Source organism: Cuculus canorus, chromosome 4, assembly GCF_017976375.1.
Source record: "Cuculus canorus isolate bCucCan1 chromosome 4, bCucCan1.pri, whole genome shotgun sequence".
Taxonomy (NCBI): Eukaryota; Metazoa; Chordata; class Aves; order Cuculiformes; family Cuculidae; genus Cuculus; species Cuculus canorus.
In genome coordinates, this window is record NC_071404.1 from 25,030,263 (window position 1) to 25,049,276 (window position 19,014).

Consider the following 19,014-nt stretch of genomic DNA (forward strand, 5'->3'; position numbering starts at 1 on the left):
AGATCTTGTCATGCACAGAAATCTGCTTGTGGATTCAAAACTGATCTTTGTGTCTTTGCTGCAATTTTTAGCCATAAAAAGTCTTTTAACATATCCATCCTCTGTGATGAAAACACTGGCATGGCCAAACTAGAACAAAGTTGATACACAGGATTGCTTTTATGTGTGTTTCCAGGCCTGAGAGCAAACAAAAAATAATCAACACTTTATGTACCCTCTGAAAAGAAACAGAGGTTCAGGGAAGAAGAAAACAGAAGTTCCAGCCGGGAAGTGATGAGAAATGCTGTCAAATGCTAATTAAAAAAACAAATAACAACAATATGAATCTGCTTTATCAAAGGAATCCAAATAGATATTTTAAACACCTGCAGTGTAAGGTACAGTATGGAAATATCTGAAATATTTGGCATGTGTGTGAAAGACTTGTGAGCTAGGAAGAACAGAGTATAAGGGAGTTAATATCCTAAACCAATATACATCACAGATTTGAGAACGTATTCCTTTCACATCTGTGTACAACTTAGGTTTCAAAACATTCTTGATTGTCAGGGACTTTTCCACAGCCCAGACCCTATGCATTATTTAGGACAATAAACCCAGTTTGCTGAAGCATTACGTTTACCGGAAAGCCTGATCTCAGAAATTCTACCTTCCTCTTTTCTCTTCTAGTACGCATTACCACTCAGTGGTAGATGTCTTTAGACAGTAATGCCTGGGAGAGGTCTTTCTGGAAGGAGGGACACAGGTTTTCTGGTAGCATACTATGCTGTGAAGCCCAAAAGAGCTCTGGAGAGGTAAAGGCTACAGAATACCTAACCAGCTTAACGTGCACTAGCCTCTGCGGCTGAACAGTTGCTTAAGTCCCTGAGAGCTGGGGAGTATGCTAGCGTTAAGCTACAGACAGGTGTAATTCTGGCTGTAGCTGAAATAAAGAAATCACTAAAGCTTAGCCAACCAACTGCCTAAGAGCAGACAGCAACGTTATGGAGGAAGTAAAGAACCCACACCCAGAGGGAAGTTGTACAGTTGGGGAAAAAAAACTCTTAAAAAAGGAAACATTGCAGTTCCAGCAGCACATTCAGGCTCCAGCCCCAGTTTTAGCATCATTACTTCTGTGGAAAGTATCTCACAGCCTGCTGTAACTGGCTGGCTCGCACATGAGGTTTGAGATGCACTTCTGGAAGCATCCCATGGTGTCCAGTGCCCCTAGCCACCATGCTCAGTTGCCACAAAGCACAAGTGACTCTCAGGCTAAAGCCTTCCTAACTCAAGCTCCTGCAGAGCACAAAGCTCCTCTGTGTCTTTAAAGATCCTTCCTCATCATAAATAACCTGCTTTTCAGGTATGCTGTGTCCTCCAGGTCCCACTGAAGTACAGCAGGGTTAGCAGCCCTTTTTAAGTTACATAAAGGAAGCTTGGTCCTGGCTTTGGGAACCTTAATTGTGTGTTGCCACAGAAGTCAATAGCCAACTTCCCTGAGCCTGAAATGAAGACTTAATAGATATTTTTAACCCTCCTTCCCAAAAATATACATTGAGAGCCAGGTACATAACATCCTACTGTGATATCCAGCTAACCTGAGCTGGTAGGTGGATGCACAGCAGCATTTCAACACCTCTGGACACCAGGAAGCTCTCCCATAGCTTCCTGTCCACAGCTTCATCTAGCTACCGCCACACACACCTGGCAAGTGCTCCGTCAGCCTCCTTGGCAAGTGTTGAGGATCACACCCTCTTATTGGCTTGCTCACCTCGCGTGCTGCTCACAGTTGTGAGCAGAGGGCTTTGCATTTCCTCTAAGCTGTAAGTATAATTACACTAATTCTCATCACCAGTGAAATGACACCAGGTAATTTAATAGCAGATAAAACATTACAGGTTTATTAAATTGTCAAATTAAGTCCAAGTACAGCACAGATTAGATGTCCCCATTCAACAAACACCGTTAGTTTAATCAGTTTGATTTTAGCAGAGAAGTTATTTGCCATTGAAAATTTCTCCTTTTTCACCAGCATGATGACCCTTGGAATCAGCTGATTAAAAGGGCAAGCTAACAGACTTCAATGAAAATCTGGAGATATTAAGGGGATTCACCCCCAAACATCAAGCTTCTACATTTTAGAAAACAAGAAAACCAAGCAACCCAATATAGCTTGACATATGATCATGGCAGAAAGCACTGGTGTTATAATACTATAAAAATTTCATAAATTCAGATATTAGCTATTATTTTGAAGACAATAAATAGTGAATTCTATGAGATGATTACTTGGTGCATAAATCTAGACAACTGGGAATGTTCAGTACAGCAAAAGAAGAACATGAAGAAGGGATTGGTGGCTCCAACTTTCAGTTCTTACCCAGGAAAGTCTCTGTTTATGATGAAGGGAAAGACAGCCAGGAAGGAAAAACAGGCTGAAGGTGTAGGGATACTGTACCCTTGACATCTACTATACCAATGTATAGGAAGAGATTTAAACAAGAGTTTCCTCCTTCTTAGTATTATATAATTAAACCCAAGGAAGCAGATCCCTGCCACCTTAACCCCACAACATTCATCTCATAACAAAGATTAAATGCATGCCTTGACAGCCCTAATGACATTGAATCAACCTCTGGTTTTGGTACTTATAAATATGGCTTTCAACAGGAAAAGTCCAAAATAAATGCAACCCAAGTCTACAAAAATGAGTGCAGCCAGTATGAAAATTTTGCTTTCATTGTCTTTATTGATTATGGGCCACTACAGGAGACTTCTGATTACTTTTGTGACTAGAATAAGGAAAGGTGATTTCTGTATGTATCACAATCACATTTTGCCACAAACTAAAAATACTGTACAAAACTATGAAGAACAGGTTAGCACAACTTAATGCAAGACAGTCAAGTCAGTTATTCACATGCTGACTTATACTAGTAGAAGCAACATTACTCTGCTCCTCATTTGCTTCAAAGGATGCATAATTTTCTTTCTTGCAAACTAATTTTAACCAAAGAGGCCCTGTAACTGAGCTACCCACGCCCTGTGATTAACGCAGCTCTCCAAACTCTCCAGCAATTCAAGCACGCTTCCACATTACTATACCAACTGCTCCAGATTTTATTCTGCTGAGAAAAATTCACTACAGTATTTCAAAATCCACATCCAAAATCCAAAATTTGTGATCTGCATCAGTCAAGAGATGTCAAGTAAGGCAAGTCCGATTTTTCATACAGATAGGTGGCAACTGAGACAAGTATGTAGAAACAAGGTTCTGTAAAAAAAAGTTAAATATGTTGATAACCAAAAGAAATCGTAAGGTATTTATGGCTTCACTAAGAAAAAAACAGAAGAAATTCTATCAGAAGGAGTCTTAATCTGTTTCCCCACATCTCTCCCCATCAGCTATTGGCAGGTTAATGCTAATAGCTGCTCTCAAGTTAGCCCAGAAAAGGGCGCGCTTGCTCCTCTCCTTCGGCCACTCCAGGTAGGTTCGCTTTGCCATCAGAGCCTTCAGTTTGTGATACCTGGCAGGGATAATGTACGGAGGGATTGGCTCCAGTAAAATGAGGATTAAGCTGTTGGAATTCTCACTGAATAATTTGTGGTGGGCAAAGTACAGCTCATAGTGACACCACTCGCTCTGCACAAAGTTGGGAGACAACACAAAGATCGACTTGTAGCTCTTCTCAATGCAGTTAATGATGTTCTCCACAATGCTCTTGCCAGGGACAAAGTTTCTCTCATGCTGGCACAGTTGCACACAGCCCTCCCCCTTCTCGAGGTTGGGGATCAGCTCGTTCTTCACCCATAGCGCATCGCGCTCGCTGTAGGAAATGAATGCATGAAACTGCAGAACAGTCTCCTGCTCTTCAGGGCGGCTGTGCCAAGCTCTCCGCTTTGTCTGTGTCCACTGCCACGTCATCCGCATGTACCATGGCACATCCAGGTAGATGCACAGAAAGGCCACAACAGCCACCAGCACCAGTGTCAGCAGCAGAGCAGTCACAAGCAAAAGCATGGTGTTACAAGCTAACTCACTCAGGTGGAAGTCCTTCAGCTGCATCCCTTTCAAATCTTCCGGGTACTCACACACGTATGCTGCCGGCCAGTCAAACAGCTTCCCCCCAGACTGCCTCTCCAGACGGATGAAAGCTTGCAGTTCACAGGAACACTTGAAGGGGTTGTTCCCGGCTTGTAGCTCCCTGACCCTTGGGCAGCTCTCGAAGAAGTCAGCGGATGGGGTGACTATAGAATTCATCTCTGTGTTCAGGATCTCCAGAGATGGAAAGCCACTGCACCCTGGCAGGTCAGACAGCCTGTTCCATGCCAGGTTCAGCTCTTGCAAGGATTTCAGCTCAGCCATCCACTTGGGGACACTGGTGATCTGATTGCTTTGCAGGCTGAGTTTTTTTATATTGACTGGCAAACACTCAAATACAGCATCCGTCAACTGATTTGAGGACAGGTCCAACTCTGTCAGAGACTCAGCCCACCGGCAGTGCATATCAGCTCCATCGTGACTCAGTAAGTTATTGCTCATGTCCAAATATTTCAGTGATTTCATGTGGCTGGTCATGAAGCTGACCTTGGAAAGGCTCTCAAATTTATTCCTCTTTAAAATAAGTAATTTCAGATTTGTCAGAGTGCTGCAATCCTGGAATAATTCATCTGTCAGGGCATTGTGCGAAAAATTTAAATACTGAAATGAGCTTGTTCTGTTGGGGCAGAGCATGTGCGGCATATATGCATCATATATTGTCAAACTGGCTATATTCATCTCTGAAAACTGTCTGTATAGAATCCCCTGGTCAAAATAAAAAACCTTATTACGAACATGCTCCAAAGTTAGAACTTTCATGGACCCACTCAAAGACATTAACTGTTCCCGAGAGCTTAACAAGGGTAGAAATTCATATTCATTCAGCACCCTCCGTGATCCCCGAAAAGTCAAATTTCTCACAGTCAAATACTCCACAGGTGAATACCAAATAAGCAGGAAAATTTGCAAAATGATAGCCCATTGTAAGTCCACATTGTCAAGCATCAGAGCTTTGGTCTTGATATTGTCCGGAAGAGTTAAAGAAGGAGAGGGAAAATCTTTGTAGCTCAAGGTATATCTTAAGTTAACTATTTCTAAGTTTTCTGATGTGCACATTCCATCATACAAGAGGGGAAAACTGAAGTTTTGGTTTGCTGCAAAAACAATGTGGAGGCTCGTTGTATTCAAGGCTGTCAGACTCTGAGGCTCATACAGAGAAAAGTCTTCTAACGTTAGGAAGAGAGTGTGCAGCTGCAAGTGCATGATATACCTGAGGTCTGACCTTCGTATCATTGTGGCACTTAACCCTAAGTACTCCAAATGAAACATGTTCCCAAATTCCTGACAGATTGGCAGGGCAGTAAATTTATTGAAAGAAAGATCTAAATGTCTAAGATGTACAAGAGTTTGACAGTAAACTTTCAAAATGTTATTATGAGATAAATCTAAGTATTCTAAATCTTCATTAAAAATGAAAACACTAATGTCTAACTCTGTGATTAGATTGTGAGAAAGATTTAAAACTCGAAGGTTAGAAAGAGAAATAAATTCTAAGCTACTAAGTCCAGAGATCCTATTATGAGACAAATCTAATACATGAGTATGCACTGGAATGTTTTTAGGAACATTAGTTAGCAAACTGTTTGAAAAATTTGCAATAAATTCTTTTTCCACAGTTGGCTGGCTATTATTCCATAGAGTGAGTGTAAAGACACAAGCGAAAACATAGATATTTCTAAGAGGTCTCATTATGCTTTCCAGGTTTATCTTGGTTTTTCACAGAAACACAGAAGCATATCTTTGTTTGCTGTTCAATAAGTCTCAGAGATGAGTCCAGCCCTATGAAAAGAGAACACAGGGAATTTGCTGAAATTGTTGAACTGCTGAATTTGCTTTTTATCAAAAAAATAAAATTCAATTCAAAATTTACGCAATAAAAATTCTGGTTTTACATACTCATCAGTGGTATGTTAAAAACACAGAGAAATTAAGAAATAGATTCCTCAACAGTCTTGAAAAATACAAAACTGGTACAAACAGACATCAATGCATGCAGGACTAAAGGAGACAACAACAAACCTCCCATCTGCTCTTTCCCTGCACCCCATGTCCACACTTGTTGGCAGACAGAACTCCAAGAGCCCCATGGACTACAGGAACCAGCACAAAAGCAAGCCCTTCACTGAGAAGAGCCAAAAGATTTTCCTCTTCACACCTCAAAAGCCCAGGACACAGCCACACACCCCCTCAGTGTCAGCCAATCAGGAAGGCTGATCAACTTTGTCTTTGCTATAGCACAAAGACATAGGCGTCCGCTTTTCCACCAAGCCAGAAAAGCTGAGGAGGAATTATGCTGACTCAAGAATATTCTAATGCCAATTTGTACAAAAGCACACTAACAGGAAAACCACAGCATAATAGGACACTACGTATGAAGCAGTGGCACTCAAAATCTGAAAGAAAACGCTCGACACTTCCAAAGACTCCAGAATTTCCTAGGTGTCCGGGAAAACTTCCTGTATTTTCCTAATTATCCCACAGTTGCAACTTGACAAAGAACCTCTCTAGAAATTGTGAGGGCCACAGAGTCTAATTCTAAGGACCAAAAAGCCCAGGGAGGGAAAGATTTTGTGGATATGAAAAATGGTACGGTAGAATTAATATATAGTCATGACTATCAATAGCCTACATAGATTTGGAGAGGCATCAGTACTATCAGGAAAAATCATGACCAGGGCATTACTCCGCTGTCATCAAGCATCTAACACAACACACTGACAACCTTAAGTATGAGCAATTCATAAACTTTTTCTGGAGGCAAAACCCTTTTTTTTTTTCCTGTGCTGATTTTGTTGGAAAAAAAACCCCAAAATATTAAAATTCTGACCCTGTGTGTAAAACTTTGTTAGATAAAAAAAAAAGTCTATTTTTGCAGTCTTGGGTTATAACATGTTACTCCCTAATAATTTGATTGACTGATATCAAAACTCATCCCTTCCCCTCTGAGTGTCATACCAAGCTTAATAAAGTATTTTTTCAAATAACTAAAGCAAAAATATGGGTAATCAACATCGTCAAAAGCATTACAAAAATAAATCAGTAAAGTGTCAATTTCTACCTCAATAGAATCTGATTAACAGTCAAATTCTGTCTTCAGAAAGTTGTGCTACAGTATCTGTGTACAGAATAGAAATGAAGCTGGGATGGTTGGTCAAAGTACAATATCACTCACAAGAAGAGCCAAGACAAGGAAATCTGGCACAGCTTCTTTAAAAGGCAGCTGACCCTGATCTTCAGAGTTCAGGCTGGTAAAGAACCTGTTTGAATCAAATAAACTTTGATCTGGAACTATCTGGAGGAACTTCTCCCTGGGCAAAAGGGATGTCAGGAACAAAGCAAGAAAGATTCTGAAGGGAGAAAGAAGCAGTGGTCTGTGCGTTCTTGCCACATGAGTTTTAATTTATTGTTCATGCTATGCGAGAAGGGACGAACCATGCTGTATAGCACTGGATTGCCACAGCTGAATAAAGCAGCTATGTCTAGCAAAGCAGTATCGAAGATCAACAGTTACCCCTCCGATACTACTTTATGTTGGTATTAAATTAGAGCTGGCTGAGAATTAAAATGTCCATAGAAAACATTTTTTTCCTATTTTCTTTGTTGAAATTCAGCCTACAGATATTTCCACTGAAATCTCAAAATGCAAGAATATCTTCCACCAGTGAAGAAGCATCAGCTCCTGAGATGTGATGGATTCCAAAATACATATACAAAAAGAAAAAAAGATAAATAATGGAACAAATATAACCCACCTTTTGTGTGTGGAATTCATCTCCAGCTGATGAACCAGCAGAAGACCTCTGCGTACCAGGATAACATCTTCAAAACAGAATTTTAAATATATGTAATCTTCAAGCTGGAGAATCTCATACGAGACACTAATTCCTTAATAATTACTACCACAGGAAGAAGAAAGAAAGGATTTTTCTCATGTAGACTATACAATTCTAAGAATTAATCAAATTTCTCTACAATGCAGGTATTAAGATCACAATGAAAGGAAACTTTTAACAGGTTTTCAATACATTTGTTTCTGTAATACTTACATAACTGTACAGTTTAGGAGGAAATAAATCTTTCTGTGGTACAGAATATGCACCAAGGCAGGACTGCTTAAATAATTTTGCATTTCTATTTTCATGTCTGTTTTTGATGGTTGCACAGATGTTCTAGAAATCTGTCAACTGCTTCTCCTTTTTTGTACACTCAGAAAAGAGGAAGCAGAACCCTCACTGCCAACTTCTCCTGCAGAGCTCTACTCTGCCGAGTTATTTCCCCCAGCAGCAGGCTAATTAACGAAGCACAATGACAGATGGCAAAAGCTCAGATCTCAAAAGCTACTAACAGGGGAAAACAGGCACTCTTCAGAACCTTTACATGTCAGTCATCTTTGCACTAGAGATGTTGCAGGTGGTTATCAGATACCCCATATTTTCGCTTCCTTCAAAAGAATTATAAAAGCTGAACTATGGAGGATATTTGCTATGATTTGAAAGACATAGTGAAGCCATGAAGAACACAGCAATATAGGGCAATCTGGCAATGGAGGACTCAATAAAGCAGACATTCAATTAATGTCTTGAACAGACATGTAAGCCTAGCGAGTGAAAAAAAAATAGCAGAGTGAGTGCACTGCAAAGGCAGATGCAAAAAACCAAAACCAACATCTTGCCTTCATAAGCCTCTGAATTAATAGAACACACTTCAGTAACATTAATTAGCAGAGAAGAAAGAAGTTGAGATGAATAAATTAATGAAGATTTATTTAATCCTAATGAATGTAAAGATTAAATTCATGACGTATATAATGAATTCTTCAGGAATGCGCAAACTAGGGAGAGAGAGGGCATGCGGGCCCATTCTAGATTCAGTCTGGACCTTACCCTCCCCCATAAAACAGTGCCTTGGAGGAGAGTTGAAGACAAGAAGGGTTTCAGCTGAAGAAGCTGGGAAGTATGAAAACTTATTCTAGATAGTAGTGCCACTTATTTCAAGCTTCCATTAGATTCCTCTGAAACTTTTCTGTCGCAATTAACTTCTCAATTTTGTAAAGAAGAATTTAACACATTGTTTTACTGTAAGAAACTGTTTTTCATTTTCAGATTGATAAGAGAGTCCAAACTGAAACTGAACTGAAACCATTCTGCTTTCCTCAGTACAATGAATATGAGTAACACATTACGGAATTTCCAAAACATCTGTGACCCAAGATGACACTGGGGAACATGACTGTTTCTCAATAAGCAACAAGAGTCTGCTTGTCAGCTGATACTGTGTTATCTTCAAGATATTTTCATATCTATGAAAATGAATAGACTGAGGCACTTGTTGACAGAACAACAATATCACAATCAAATTAAGAACTAAATTATGCAAACCAGTGGTGTTTTTCCTTCCAGTATAATCCACAAATAAGCATTGTTGCATGGACAAAATCCAATACACCATCAGCCTTTATCAGAACTGACTCCAGCACACACAGAACTGTAGAAAGCTAAAGTATCTATCCCTTTAGTTGCAGTATGTTTAACTTCCTTATTAACTCTCTTTAACAACACTCAAATAAACTTTTTGCCATAAAGGAAAATTTACAACCGGATAAAACAAAACTGATACTCCTGAATACCTCAGTTAAATCACTAGGAACATTGCATAATGTTATTTTTGCTAACCAATTCAGCAAGGTTGTATTTTGGGTAGCTTTTGGTTCACTGATTAAGTAACTGTGCATGATACACAAAAAGCAAAAAGTGGTGTATTTCTGTTCACACATCTTGAAATGTACCAGCTAAATCCCACACTTTCCATAGTCAGCATGTGTGTACACTCATGCAGATACCTTGTTCCATTTCTGAAGTTTTTATCATGAGTTTATATTGCAAGTTTATCTCAGCAAGTTTGCTGATGGCACCAAGCTGTGTGGCATGATTGAGACACTGGAAGGAAGGGTTTCCATTCAGAGAGACCTTGACAGGTTTGAGAAGCGAGCCAGTGCAAACCTCATGAAGTTCAACAAGGCCAAGTGCAAGGTCCTGCACCTGGATCAGGGCAATCCCAAGCACAAATACAGCCTGGGCAGAGAATGGATTGAGAGTAGCCCTGAAGAGAAGGACTTGGGGTACTGGTGGATGAGAAGCTTAACATGAGCCAGAAACATGTGCCTGCAGCCCAGAGAGCCAACCATATCCTGGGCTGCATCAAAAGAAGTGTGGCCAGCAGGTCAAAGGAGGTGATTCTGCCTCTCTACACTCCTTGCGAGACCTCACCTGGAGTCCTGTGTTCAGTTCTGGAGTCCTCAGCAGAGGAAGGCCATGGATCTGTTAGAGTGAGTCCAGAGGAGAGCCACAAAGACGATCAGAGGGGCTGGAGCACCTCCCATATGAGGAAAGGCTGGGAGCCTACGCTTATTAAGCTTCTTTGTTTAGCCTAGAGAAGTCTCTGGGGAGACCTCATAGCATCCTTTCAGTACCTAAAGGGAACCTACAGAAAATCTGGGGAGGGGCTCTTTATCAGGGAGTGCAGTGGTAGGAAAAGGGTTTTAAGCTGAAAGAGGTACTAGGAAGAAATTTTTGCTGTGTGGGTGGTGAGGCACTGGAACAGGTTGCCCAGAGAAGTCATAGATGCCCCCTCCCTGGAGGTGTTCAAGGCCAAGTTGGATGAGGCTTTGAGCAACCTGATCTAGTGAAAGGTGCCCCTGCCTATGACAGGGGTGTTGAAGCTGGATGATCGTTAATGTCAACAGAAAACATTCTATAATTCAATGATTGCTGGGGGGGGGGGGGTGTAGCTCACTGTATCAAGGAGCACCTATCTCCACAAACAGACTTCCCTCCAGTTACATTCCACACTTCTGCCTGTATGTTTTGATTACTTATCCATAGAGGAACTGCAGCTGCACTTGGCTGGATACCAGAAGTTATTCAGGACCAGCACTACACCCAAAGGTTTGAAGAACCTCCCCACTGGAACAACAGAAGGAAACTCATATTTGCAAAACACTGAGTTGAAACAGCCAGAGCAGAGGGACTTCCCCAGGCACTCATGAAAAGTTAATATATTACTAAAGGTTGCAAAGGTTTGGTCACATTGAAGACTTTCTTCCCCTGTAACTCTCAATACCACAACTTAACCCTGTGTGCCAAGCAGTTGAAACAAGGGCTAAATGCCACCACAAGTCAAAATGAGAAAAAAATTTATCGCATGTATGCCCAAGCCTATTTTACCTGGGCATAAATAGACACAAGGTTCAAAGCTGGGGAGATCAAACTGATGACACAAAACCACCTTGCAGAATACAGTGCTTCCTTGTTTATTGGTTTATCAGTACTGCTTCTTCTTGACCCAACAATGACTACAAATGAGCATTACAGTCAAACTCAGTGAATGTTTCTCAAAGGAAAAAACAGCCAGACTGAAGCCCTGAGTCAAAATGCAGGCTTCACAGAGGTTTTCATCCTTCCCCTCAGCAGAATGCCTCACTTCCCACGGAGTCCCATTCCGTTCCCTTGAGCGCCCTTTCCCTGCTCTAGGCTTCTGCAGTTGAGCTTCAGAGCTGATGCTTAGCAACATTTCTAAAGCTTAAAAAGAGCTGAGCTCTCAGCAGGGCAACTGCATATTGCAATCCGCTGCAGTTCGGTTTCCTTTGTATTACATGCTACTTAAATGCACATAAAAACATTCACACTTTCACTTAATTCAGCTCATTATGTAGGTTTTGGAGAGTGTTTACTCCCTTGTTATCAGTTGATAAGCATGTTGATATTATTACGTATGTAAAAATAGCATTCCTGCTAGTCACTAAGATGACTAGTCAAATGCCAGGAATCTGCTCTGATATGGTATCTGACACCAGAATATATCTATAATACTGCCTTTTCCTGACACCTGAAGTGCATTAGCAGTTAAAGTTTCAGTGCAAAACCAGTTGCAGACTCACATCACCAAGGTGCACAGAAAAGCGTAGCTACTTTCTAAAACGTGCAAATAAAGTGGCTGGGGTGTGCTTAAGACTAACACATGGACCCATGTACAGTAAAAATTTCTTCTTGGACTAAGCCTCCTTTTATAGAAAGCATTCAAAGTCTGTTGGAGGCTAAAGTAATGGTTTGAAATACTCTGACATATTGCTTGAGAAACACACGCTCTCTTGTGGAATTAGAGAAACTTTAAGCATTAATTCACTGCACGTGTACCTGTTTTGTTAATTACACAGCACATAGCATGGACAAAAATCTAACAGTATGTGGACTTCTGGTTCCAAAGTACAAGTTTTAATTGCTCCCCATGCTCATTATAAGCCTCCCTTTCCCATACTATTCACAAAATGATTTTGGACATACACCAGAAACCTGTAATTATATATTTCTGCTTATGATAGCATCAGCTGCTTTGCCAGAGGTCATGTAGTTACCAAGTCCTTTCCAAAGTGGGAAGAAAATCCCTGCATAAAAACCTTCCACTCCTAAAAGAAATAATTAATTTCTGGCAACATCTCCATGCTTCCACCTGAGTAACAGGAAGGATTCCCGGTGGACTCCCTGACCTTCAGACGGTTTCTGTCTTCCAGCCAACAGAAGAAGCCATGTGAGTTTCTGAAGCTTCACACGTTGCAAGGGATCTTAAATGCATTATAGAAGTTTCAAGGTTTGCTGACCTAAAACTCTGAAGCTTTTGAAGAAAATTTTCAATGTCACAATGTCACAATGTGACAATACAGCTGCCCCTGGTTGTGTGGATGGGTTAAAGAAGTCATACACTGAAACATTAAGGGGAAGGAAGAAGGAAGCACAGAAAACTTCTCTGAATGACTCCTGAATTAAATGTGTGCAATGTGGAAATCGGTGTGTTATATTAATTCTGAGGTTAAGTGGGATATGAGAGTTAAAGTTGTTAAATTTGACCTTTCCCCTACAAATCATTAAACAGTTCAAGAATTGAAGTCAAGAGACCTCAGCCCACTTAGACCTCAAGGAAAAAGCAATCAAAATTTAAATCTTTTGTTAATAACAATGAAAGACAATGAGAACGCAAACATTCTACACTAAATGAGGATTTCATCTTAAGGTTCCCTTCTTCTCTCATCTTCATGCTGAAACACATTTTTTTGAAAGAACTTGCTGCTTGCTGGTCATCTAAGTCTGGTATTCCAGATGGCAAACATCTGCCCTTCTGACGGCAAAGAGGATCATTGCTGTGATCATTTTAAGCAGTTGTGAATATTTGTCAGAGCCCAGCCATTGTGCAAAACAGCACAAGTACGGGTAGTTGGGTTACGATATTTCCATACAGAACAGCAAATATTGTAAATTTAGCTTATCTTTCTGTCTCCATGAATAGAGGGTCTTACCTGATGTCCCCAAAAAAAGGACACCTCCAATATTTGAGATCAGTATGGTCATCCTCTCCTCAGACTTTCTCTTGAATGATATGAACTACACTCAAAGACATTTTTTTCAAAGGACTTGTAACTATAAAACCTCAACTGAAACATGGTTGGTAATGATGGTAATAAGACTGTAAGAGCTGTCACTTGTTGGACTAAAGCTACAACCTCTCGGACTACATCCTTTTTACAACTAACCTTTCCACAAGTTTTCTTTGAATTACTTTACTGGGTCTAAAATGTACATTCTTCTTTTTCTGACCCAACCTACATCACAAAATCTCAACAGTTTTGTAAAAAAACCCAGACAGCCTACTGAGTTCTTTTGTAAAGAATGCATGAAATTAGGCTCAGAAAACATCTAGAAATAGTGGGACAACAAGGCAAAACTTTTCCGGCCTTTTTCCAGATTTTCATTTAGGAAAATTATATGCAGTTTAATCATCACAGCCCTCAGAAGACACTGGGACACATGCAGAGTACAAAAGATATCAGCATCCTCTACCCCGTCCTTCCAATTTTTTGGACAACACTACTCCTACATAATCAAAATATGTAGCTTCAAGAGAAAAGCTGAAAAAAAAAATCTACCTTCAAATCATTATCTCTTCTTGGAACAAAATTTCGGCATTATCCAGGGATTAGGTGAAAGAAGGATAGGATTCTTTCACACAAGCCTAATTTTCTTTTTTATTCCTATATCCTGGCATTCAGTGAAATCATTTGTGCGTACCTTCACATTTTCTTTACAAGTAATAAAACTAATAACTGTTACACCACATGACCCACAATTTGGGGGCTAGCAGTAGCAAAATTATCCTTTATACTCATATCCCTTTTAATTCAGAAGTATCCTCAAATCTTCAAACTTGACAAAAAGAGCATTATCAAGATATAAGCAGAGAAGCAACCCAGTAGTGCAAGCAAACCAAGATCATAGCAAGAAACTGCCCTGTTATTTATAGAGGTATCAAAAATGAAGTTTTAAGAGTTTTTCCAAAATAAACTCAGCACAAAGTGACTAAACTTTCAGTATACAGAATCCACTGCGCTGTGATGGTTCGGTATCAAGGCACGCAGTTCTCAAGTTATTGGCTCAATAGCAAACTCAAATGTTAAAAATATGTAAATATGTCTTTTACGTGGGTGAAACATTGCATCAAGTTAGACCCATTCCTGAAAAAGCATTTCCACTCAATCACTATGACCCTTTTAACTACAGGTGTAGTGCTAACACAGAGATTGCTATTTGACCAGCTTCTTTGGGTAAATTTACTGAACATAGTCTACTTTACTCTCATTTCTCACCCATATACTTGAAAGTACATCATACATTTGCTAATAACCCTCTACAGAAACATCGCTTATTTTCAAATAAGATGCAGAATATAAAACAGTTTTAGCTAACGAGGAACTGCATAAAATCAACAAAATGAAAAGTTTCTCACCAGAAATCCCTGCTTTCCAAAAAAAGACATAAAGGTACTCAGGAAAAGTCAAAAAGAAAACTTTCTGTAACTCCATCCTACCGTATAACAATACTTAGGAACGCCCAATCTGTTTTATGTAAGTATTTGTGCCATCTACTGACATTTTACGAAACAGCACTTGCTTCCTCCATATATATTTTCCACATACACTACTACTGTAACTTCCTCATTATTTAATTACTGTTAAAGTGTGTGTTTTCAGGCTTTGCAACAGATTAATCAGTGGAAAAAAAAATCTTTTTACCAGCATCTGTCTTCATCAAATTAATAAAAAAATAAGCAATTCTTTTGAGAAAGATTTACATTGAAATTTAAACATTTTCCTCTATGAACTTAATAATGATCTAAGTCTACCTGCGCTATTCTGACTTTTTTTCTCATGTAGCTATACCAATTTAGTTGTAAAGTTCATATCAAGGCTGATTTATAAAGCTACTGTTTGTCTTATTTTAATTTCCATTTAATGTGAATGGAAAAACAATATCTCTCCTGCTCCAGTAGTGTTGCGATTAGGTTAAACAACAGTGGGTGTGGCTTTTTTTCTTTTTCTTTTTCTTTTTCTTTTTCTTTTTCTTTTTCTTTTTCTTTTTCTTTTTCTTTTTCTTTAATTTTTTAATTAAAACAGAGCAGCAACTTCTTCAGTACTTGAGTTATTGTCCTGGCAAAGATGTAAAACAGTTTCTCTTTATTTCTGCATAATGTTGGTCAGAAATTCCATCTTAGCGGAAACCTAAATACAGAACTGCCACACTACGACATACCTTTCTGAGTTAGCATACCATAACACATTCATGATTTAACATTTCAACGATTCAGGGAGTGGAGGAAATATTCTTCAAACTTTTCCTCTTTAAAGCTTATTCTGTACATCACATTTCATATATCAGGTTCAAGTGAAAAAGGTCATTGAGGAAAGGAAACAAAAGATACAACAAGTAGTAAATGACAGAACACGGACAATTCATGTTCTCCGTTGTTATGTCAAATGAGCCCTGTGGTGGTACTCTACAAGTCTATGATTCTTTCTCCATTTCTCTTAATACGGAAAAGAGAATTCACATCTGGTTTTCAAATGAGAACTTATGTCTGCCCTTAGCTGGAAAGATTTTGCTCTCCATCTGTAGCATGCGATACAATCCTAAGGTAAGATGTTGCTTCTACCAAACATTCATTTATGGATGTGTTGGAATACAACAGTTTAACCACTTGAATATAACCTACCTATAACTCTCACGAATACAGAATCAGACATATGTTTAAGTTAACATATAATAACTGCCACAAATTAGAGATTCTTATTTGAGTGTATCACTTCAATTAAGTGACAGTGTGAGCATAGTTTGACTTCTCCAGTTCTGCCTACATACTATTAAGGTAGATAAAGCATATGTTAAACAGCAAAATAAACATATTAGCACACCCAGCTGCACACCTTCAGCCCTGAGATTTACCAGTGCCATCACTGGAAGAAGATGAATATTCCTCAAATGTTATGTATACCTCTGTGTTTTTTTCAAAGTTAGCTTAAGTATAGTTGTTCCCTTTCATCTTTTCTTTATATTTATCTATATATTGAAAGGCAAGTATCTTTTCTGAAACCCACTAGGAAGATGATGACGCTCAGAGTAATAACTTCAGTGAAATCTGGGACAAGTAGGAGCGTTCAACCTTTATCATTCATTCATTCCAAAACCATTTGCAGCACTACCACAGCGAGAAAAATCAAGTGAAACTAATTGTCAAAAAGTGAAAGAGAAAAAAATTAGAAAATGCAAGTGCTAAATTGAAGAAATTAATTTTCGAACTTAGAAAATGAATACATCCTACTTCCCCAATAGACAGATATACATATTTAAACACGTGTAATATTAATTTCATCCTCAAGTAATAATTTTCTATTACAACAGTGATAAATAGTCTTACAGTTCTAAAACATACATGGCATTGCACAGAATCTGAAAACCTGACAATCCCCTTTACAATCAAAATTGCAATTCATCATGAGGAAAACCACCTCCAGCTGAATTTTCGTATTGTGACTCTTCCTAAGACACTGCCCTTACTCTTCCACAAGCTCCACTGAAAAGAAGAGAGGAATCCTTACCGCCTCTCTAGATTTAGTTTTCAATAGACATATCTCAACACTACCAAATTGACCTAAAAGATGCTGGAACTACCAGCATGTCCTGATACTTAATTTCTCATTGAAAGGCCTTTGAAATAAGCTTATTATTTAGTGATACAAACATTTCTTCTGCTACCACCTACCTTCATGAGAAACTTAAGAGACTTTTGTCCAATAACTGTGCCAGTCACATAGCACGATCCATATTCGTGAAGCATGCTCCAGAGAACCCGGGCTTTATTTTGTGACCTCCCATAGCAGCTCTTCTCAGTGATTCCCAACATGTATTAATTTGTCTCCTGTGGCACCAGTAAGCATTGCTTTCTTCTGCTAGACTAGTGATAGGAAGTATGCTAGGATGTGTTGCAGTACGGCCTTTTATCACAGTGAAAGGGCATGGTTCGCTTTAAAATGAACTGGCAAAAAGAGGAAAGCCTCAGTAAGTATCTCTTTCTACTAAGCAAGACTAGTGACAGAAAGTATTGAAGGCAGGAATAAATCATTGTGTTAAGGAAATGAATTAGCTTAAGCAATAATAATAAGAATCAAATCTTGGCCAGCTTGCAGTAAGAAAGAATATAATTGTAACAGAAGTTTGGCTTGTTTACTAGTTGAAACAAGCAACAAATAGAGTATTGTGTATCTTAAAGAAACTTATCTCTGACTGACCCTCCAAGCCAAGGAAAATGCCAAAACAAAGAACAAACCTGAGCTCACCAAGAGGACACAATGAGGAAGGAAATAAGAGCATAAGAGGATTCTGAAAACACAAAGGAACCGTGATGCACATACGGAGGGGGTGATAAGATGTGATTATGTATGTTTTAACCAATGTAACAAGAAGTCCCACGTATGTTTAACCAATGTTTCCTGCAATCTATATGAATATGTATGTTTAATCAGTATAAAAGTCCTGTAACCAGCCCCAATGAACTCACATAACGTGAAATAACTCCCTGTGTGTCCAGCATCATTTATTAAAGCAATACCTGCTTAATAATCAAATTGGCATTGATTATTGAATTTGGCCTTTTTTTCATGGCATCAATATGCTGGGATGTGTTGTGGTATTGCCTTTTATCACAGTGAAAGGGCACGATTTGCTTTAAAACGAAGCGGCAAAAAGAGGAAAAGAGGAGAGGCAAGAACCACAGGCTGTTTGTTGGGCAATATCTGCAATGTCCTTGCAAGAGTTTCTGCACCCAGCACTGACACGAATTTACTGGAAACGCATGCACACACCTCCCGGCTTCCTTTAGCAGCATTTCCTGTGAACACAGACGGAAGGAAAGTGCAAAGTGGCCTCTGAAAAGCTAAATCTCAGTTGTTTAACTCGGTAGCCACACGCTTCAGTGGGAGGAAGGCGGGAGCGGGGGGAAGGGGTATGGCTCCCGCTCGCTTTGAGGAAAGAACCAAGAGTTCTATCGAACACAAAACACGAGGCCAGCCGAGTAAGGAGGCTCTGTTATACTTGAGCCGCCGGGGAGGGCTGGAGGGAGAGCGGGGAAGCCTGGCCCAGCCCTGCCTCCCTCCCCGCCTCCTCCGCGGCGCTGCCGACGTGGCGGGGCAGGGCAGGAGCGGGGCCGCCGCTCGGGCAGCGCGCAGGGGCGCTGCGATTTCTGCTTTCCCTCCTGCTTTCGCAACGGGCTGCGGGCTCCTCGCCGCGGATTTCGAAAAGAGAACTATTGAAAAAAAATAATAAGGAAAGGGAAGGTGCGGCCGCAGCGACCCGGGAGAGGCGGGCGCCGAGCGAGAAGCATCGCGGAGCCGCGGCTCAGCCGAAGGTACCTGATAGGAGGCGTTGCACTGGTGCGACGAGTGGAACGCTTTGATTTAAGCGAAAGTAGAGTTAAGTTTCATCTAAGCAGATGTGTTCTTTGAAAGTCGGGCAGAACGTCCCTCTGACAGCGTGTTTTCTTTAAAACGGTGTTTTCCA

The 19,014-nt window shown here is 39.9% G+C and overlaps 2 protein-coding genes across 8 annotated transcripts in view; one reads left to right on the plus strand and one right to left on the minus strand.

Moving 5' to 3' along the window:
* Nucleotides 1-1,870: 1,870 nt before the first annotated feature.
* On the minus strand, nucleotides 1,871-19,003 carry LOC104064267 (toll-like receptor 1). Of its 6 annotated transcripts, none has more exons than XM_054064335.1 (3): nucleotides 18,867-19,003; nucleotides 7,834-7,900; nucleotides 1,871-5,860 (listed from the first exon to the last, which is right to left on the minus strand). In XM_054064335.1, the coding sequence occupies exon 3, from the start codon at nucleotides 5,768-5,770 to the stop codon at nucleotides 3,353-3,355; it is 2,418 nt and encodes an 805-aa protein (XP_053920310.1). In that variant the 5' UTR covers nucleotides 5,771-5,860; nucleotides 7,834-7,900; nucleotides 18,867-19,003; the 3' UTR covers nucleotides 1,871-3,352. The 6 variants fall into 6 exon arrangements, with proteins under 6 accessions (XP_053920310.1, XP_053920311.1, XP_053920309.1 ...); XM_054064336.1 differs by lacking the exon at nucleotides 18,867-19,003 and adding an exon at nucleotides 17,222-17,395; XM_054064334.1 differs by lacking the exon at nucleotides 18,867-19,003 and adding an exon at nucleotides 14,912-14,997.
* FAM114A1 (family with sequence similarity 114 member A1) overlaps nucleotides 18,356-19,014 on the plus strand; it is a 42,131-nt gene continuing 41,472 nt past the window's right edge. Inside the window, exon 1 of one of the 2 annotated variants that reach the window (XM_054064337.1) lies at nucleotides 18,356-18,862. The gene's annotated coding sequence lies outside the window, so the exon portion shown is untranslated. The remainder of the gene's footprint in view (nucleotides 18,863-19,014) is intronic. The other variant, XM_054064339.1, reaches the window with a different exon arrangement.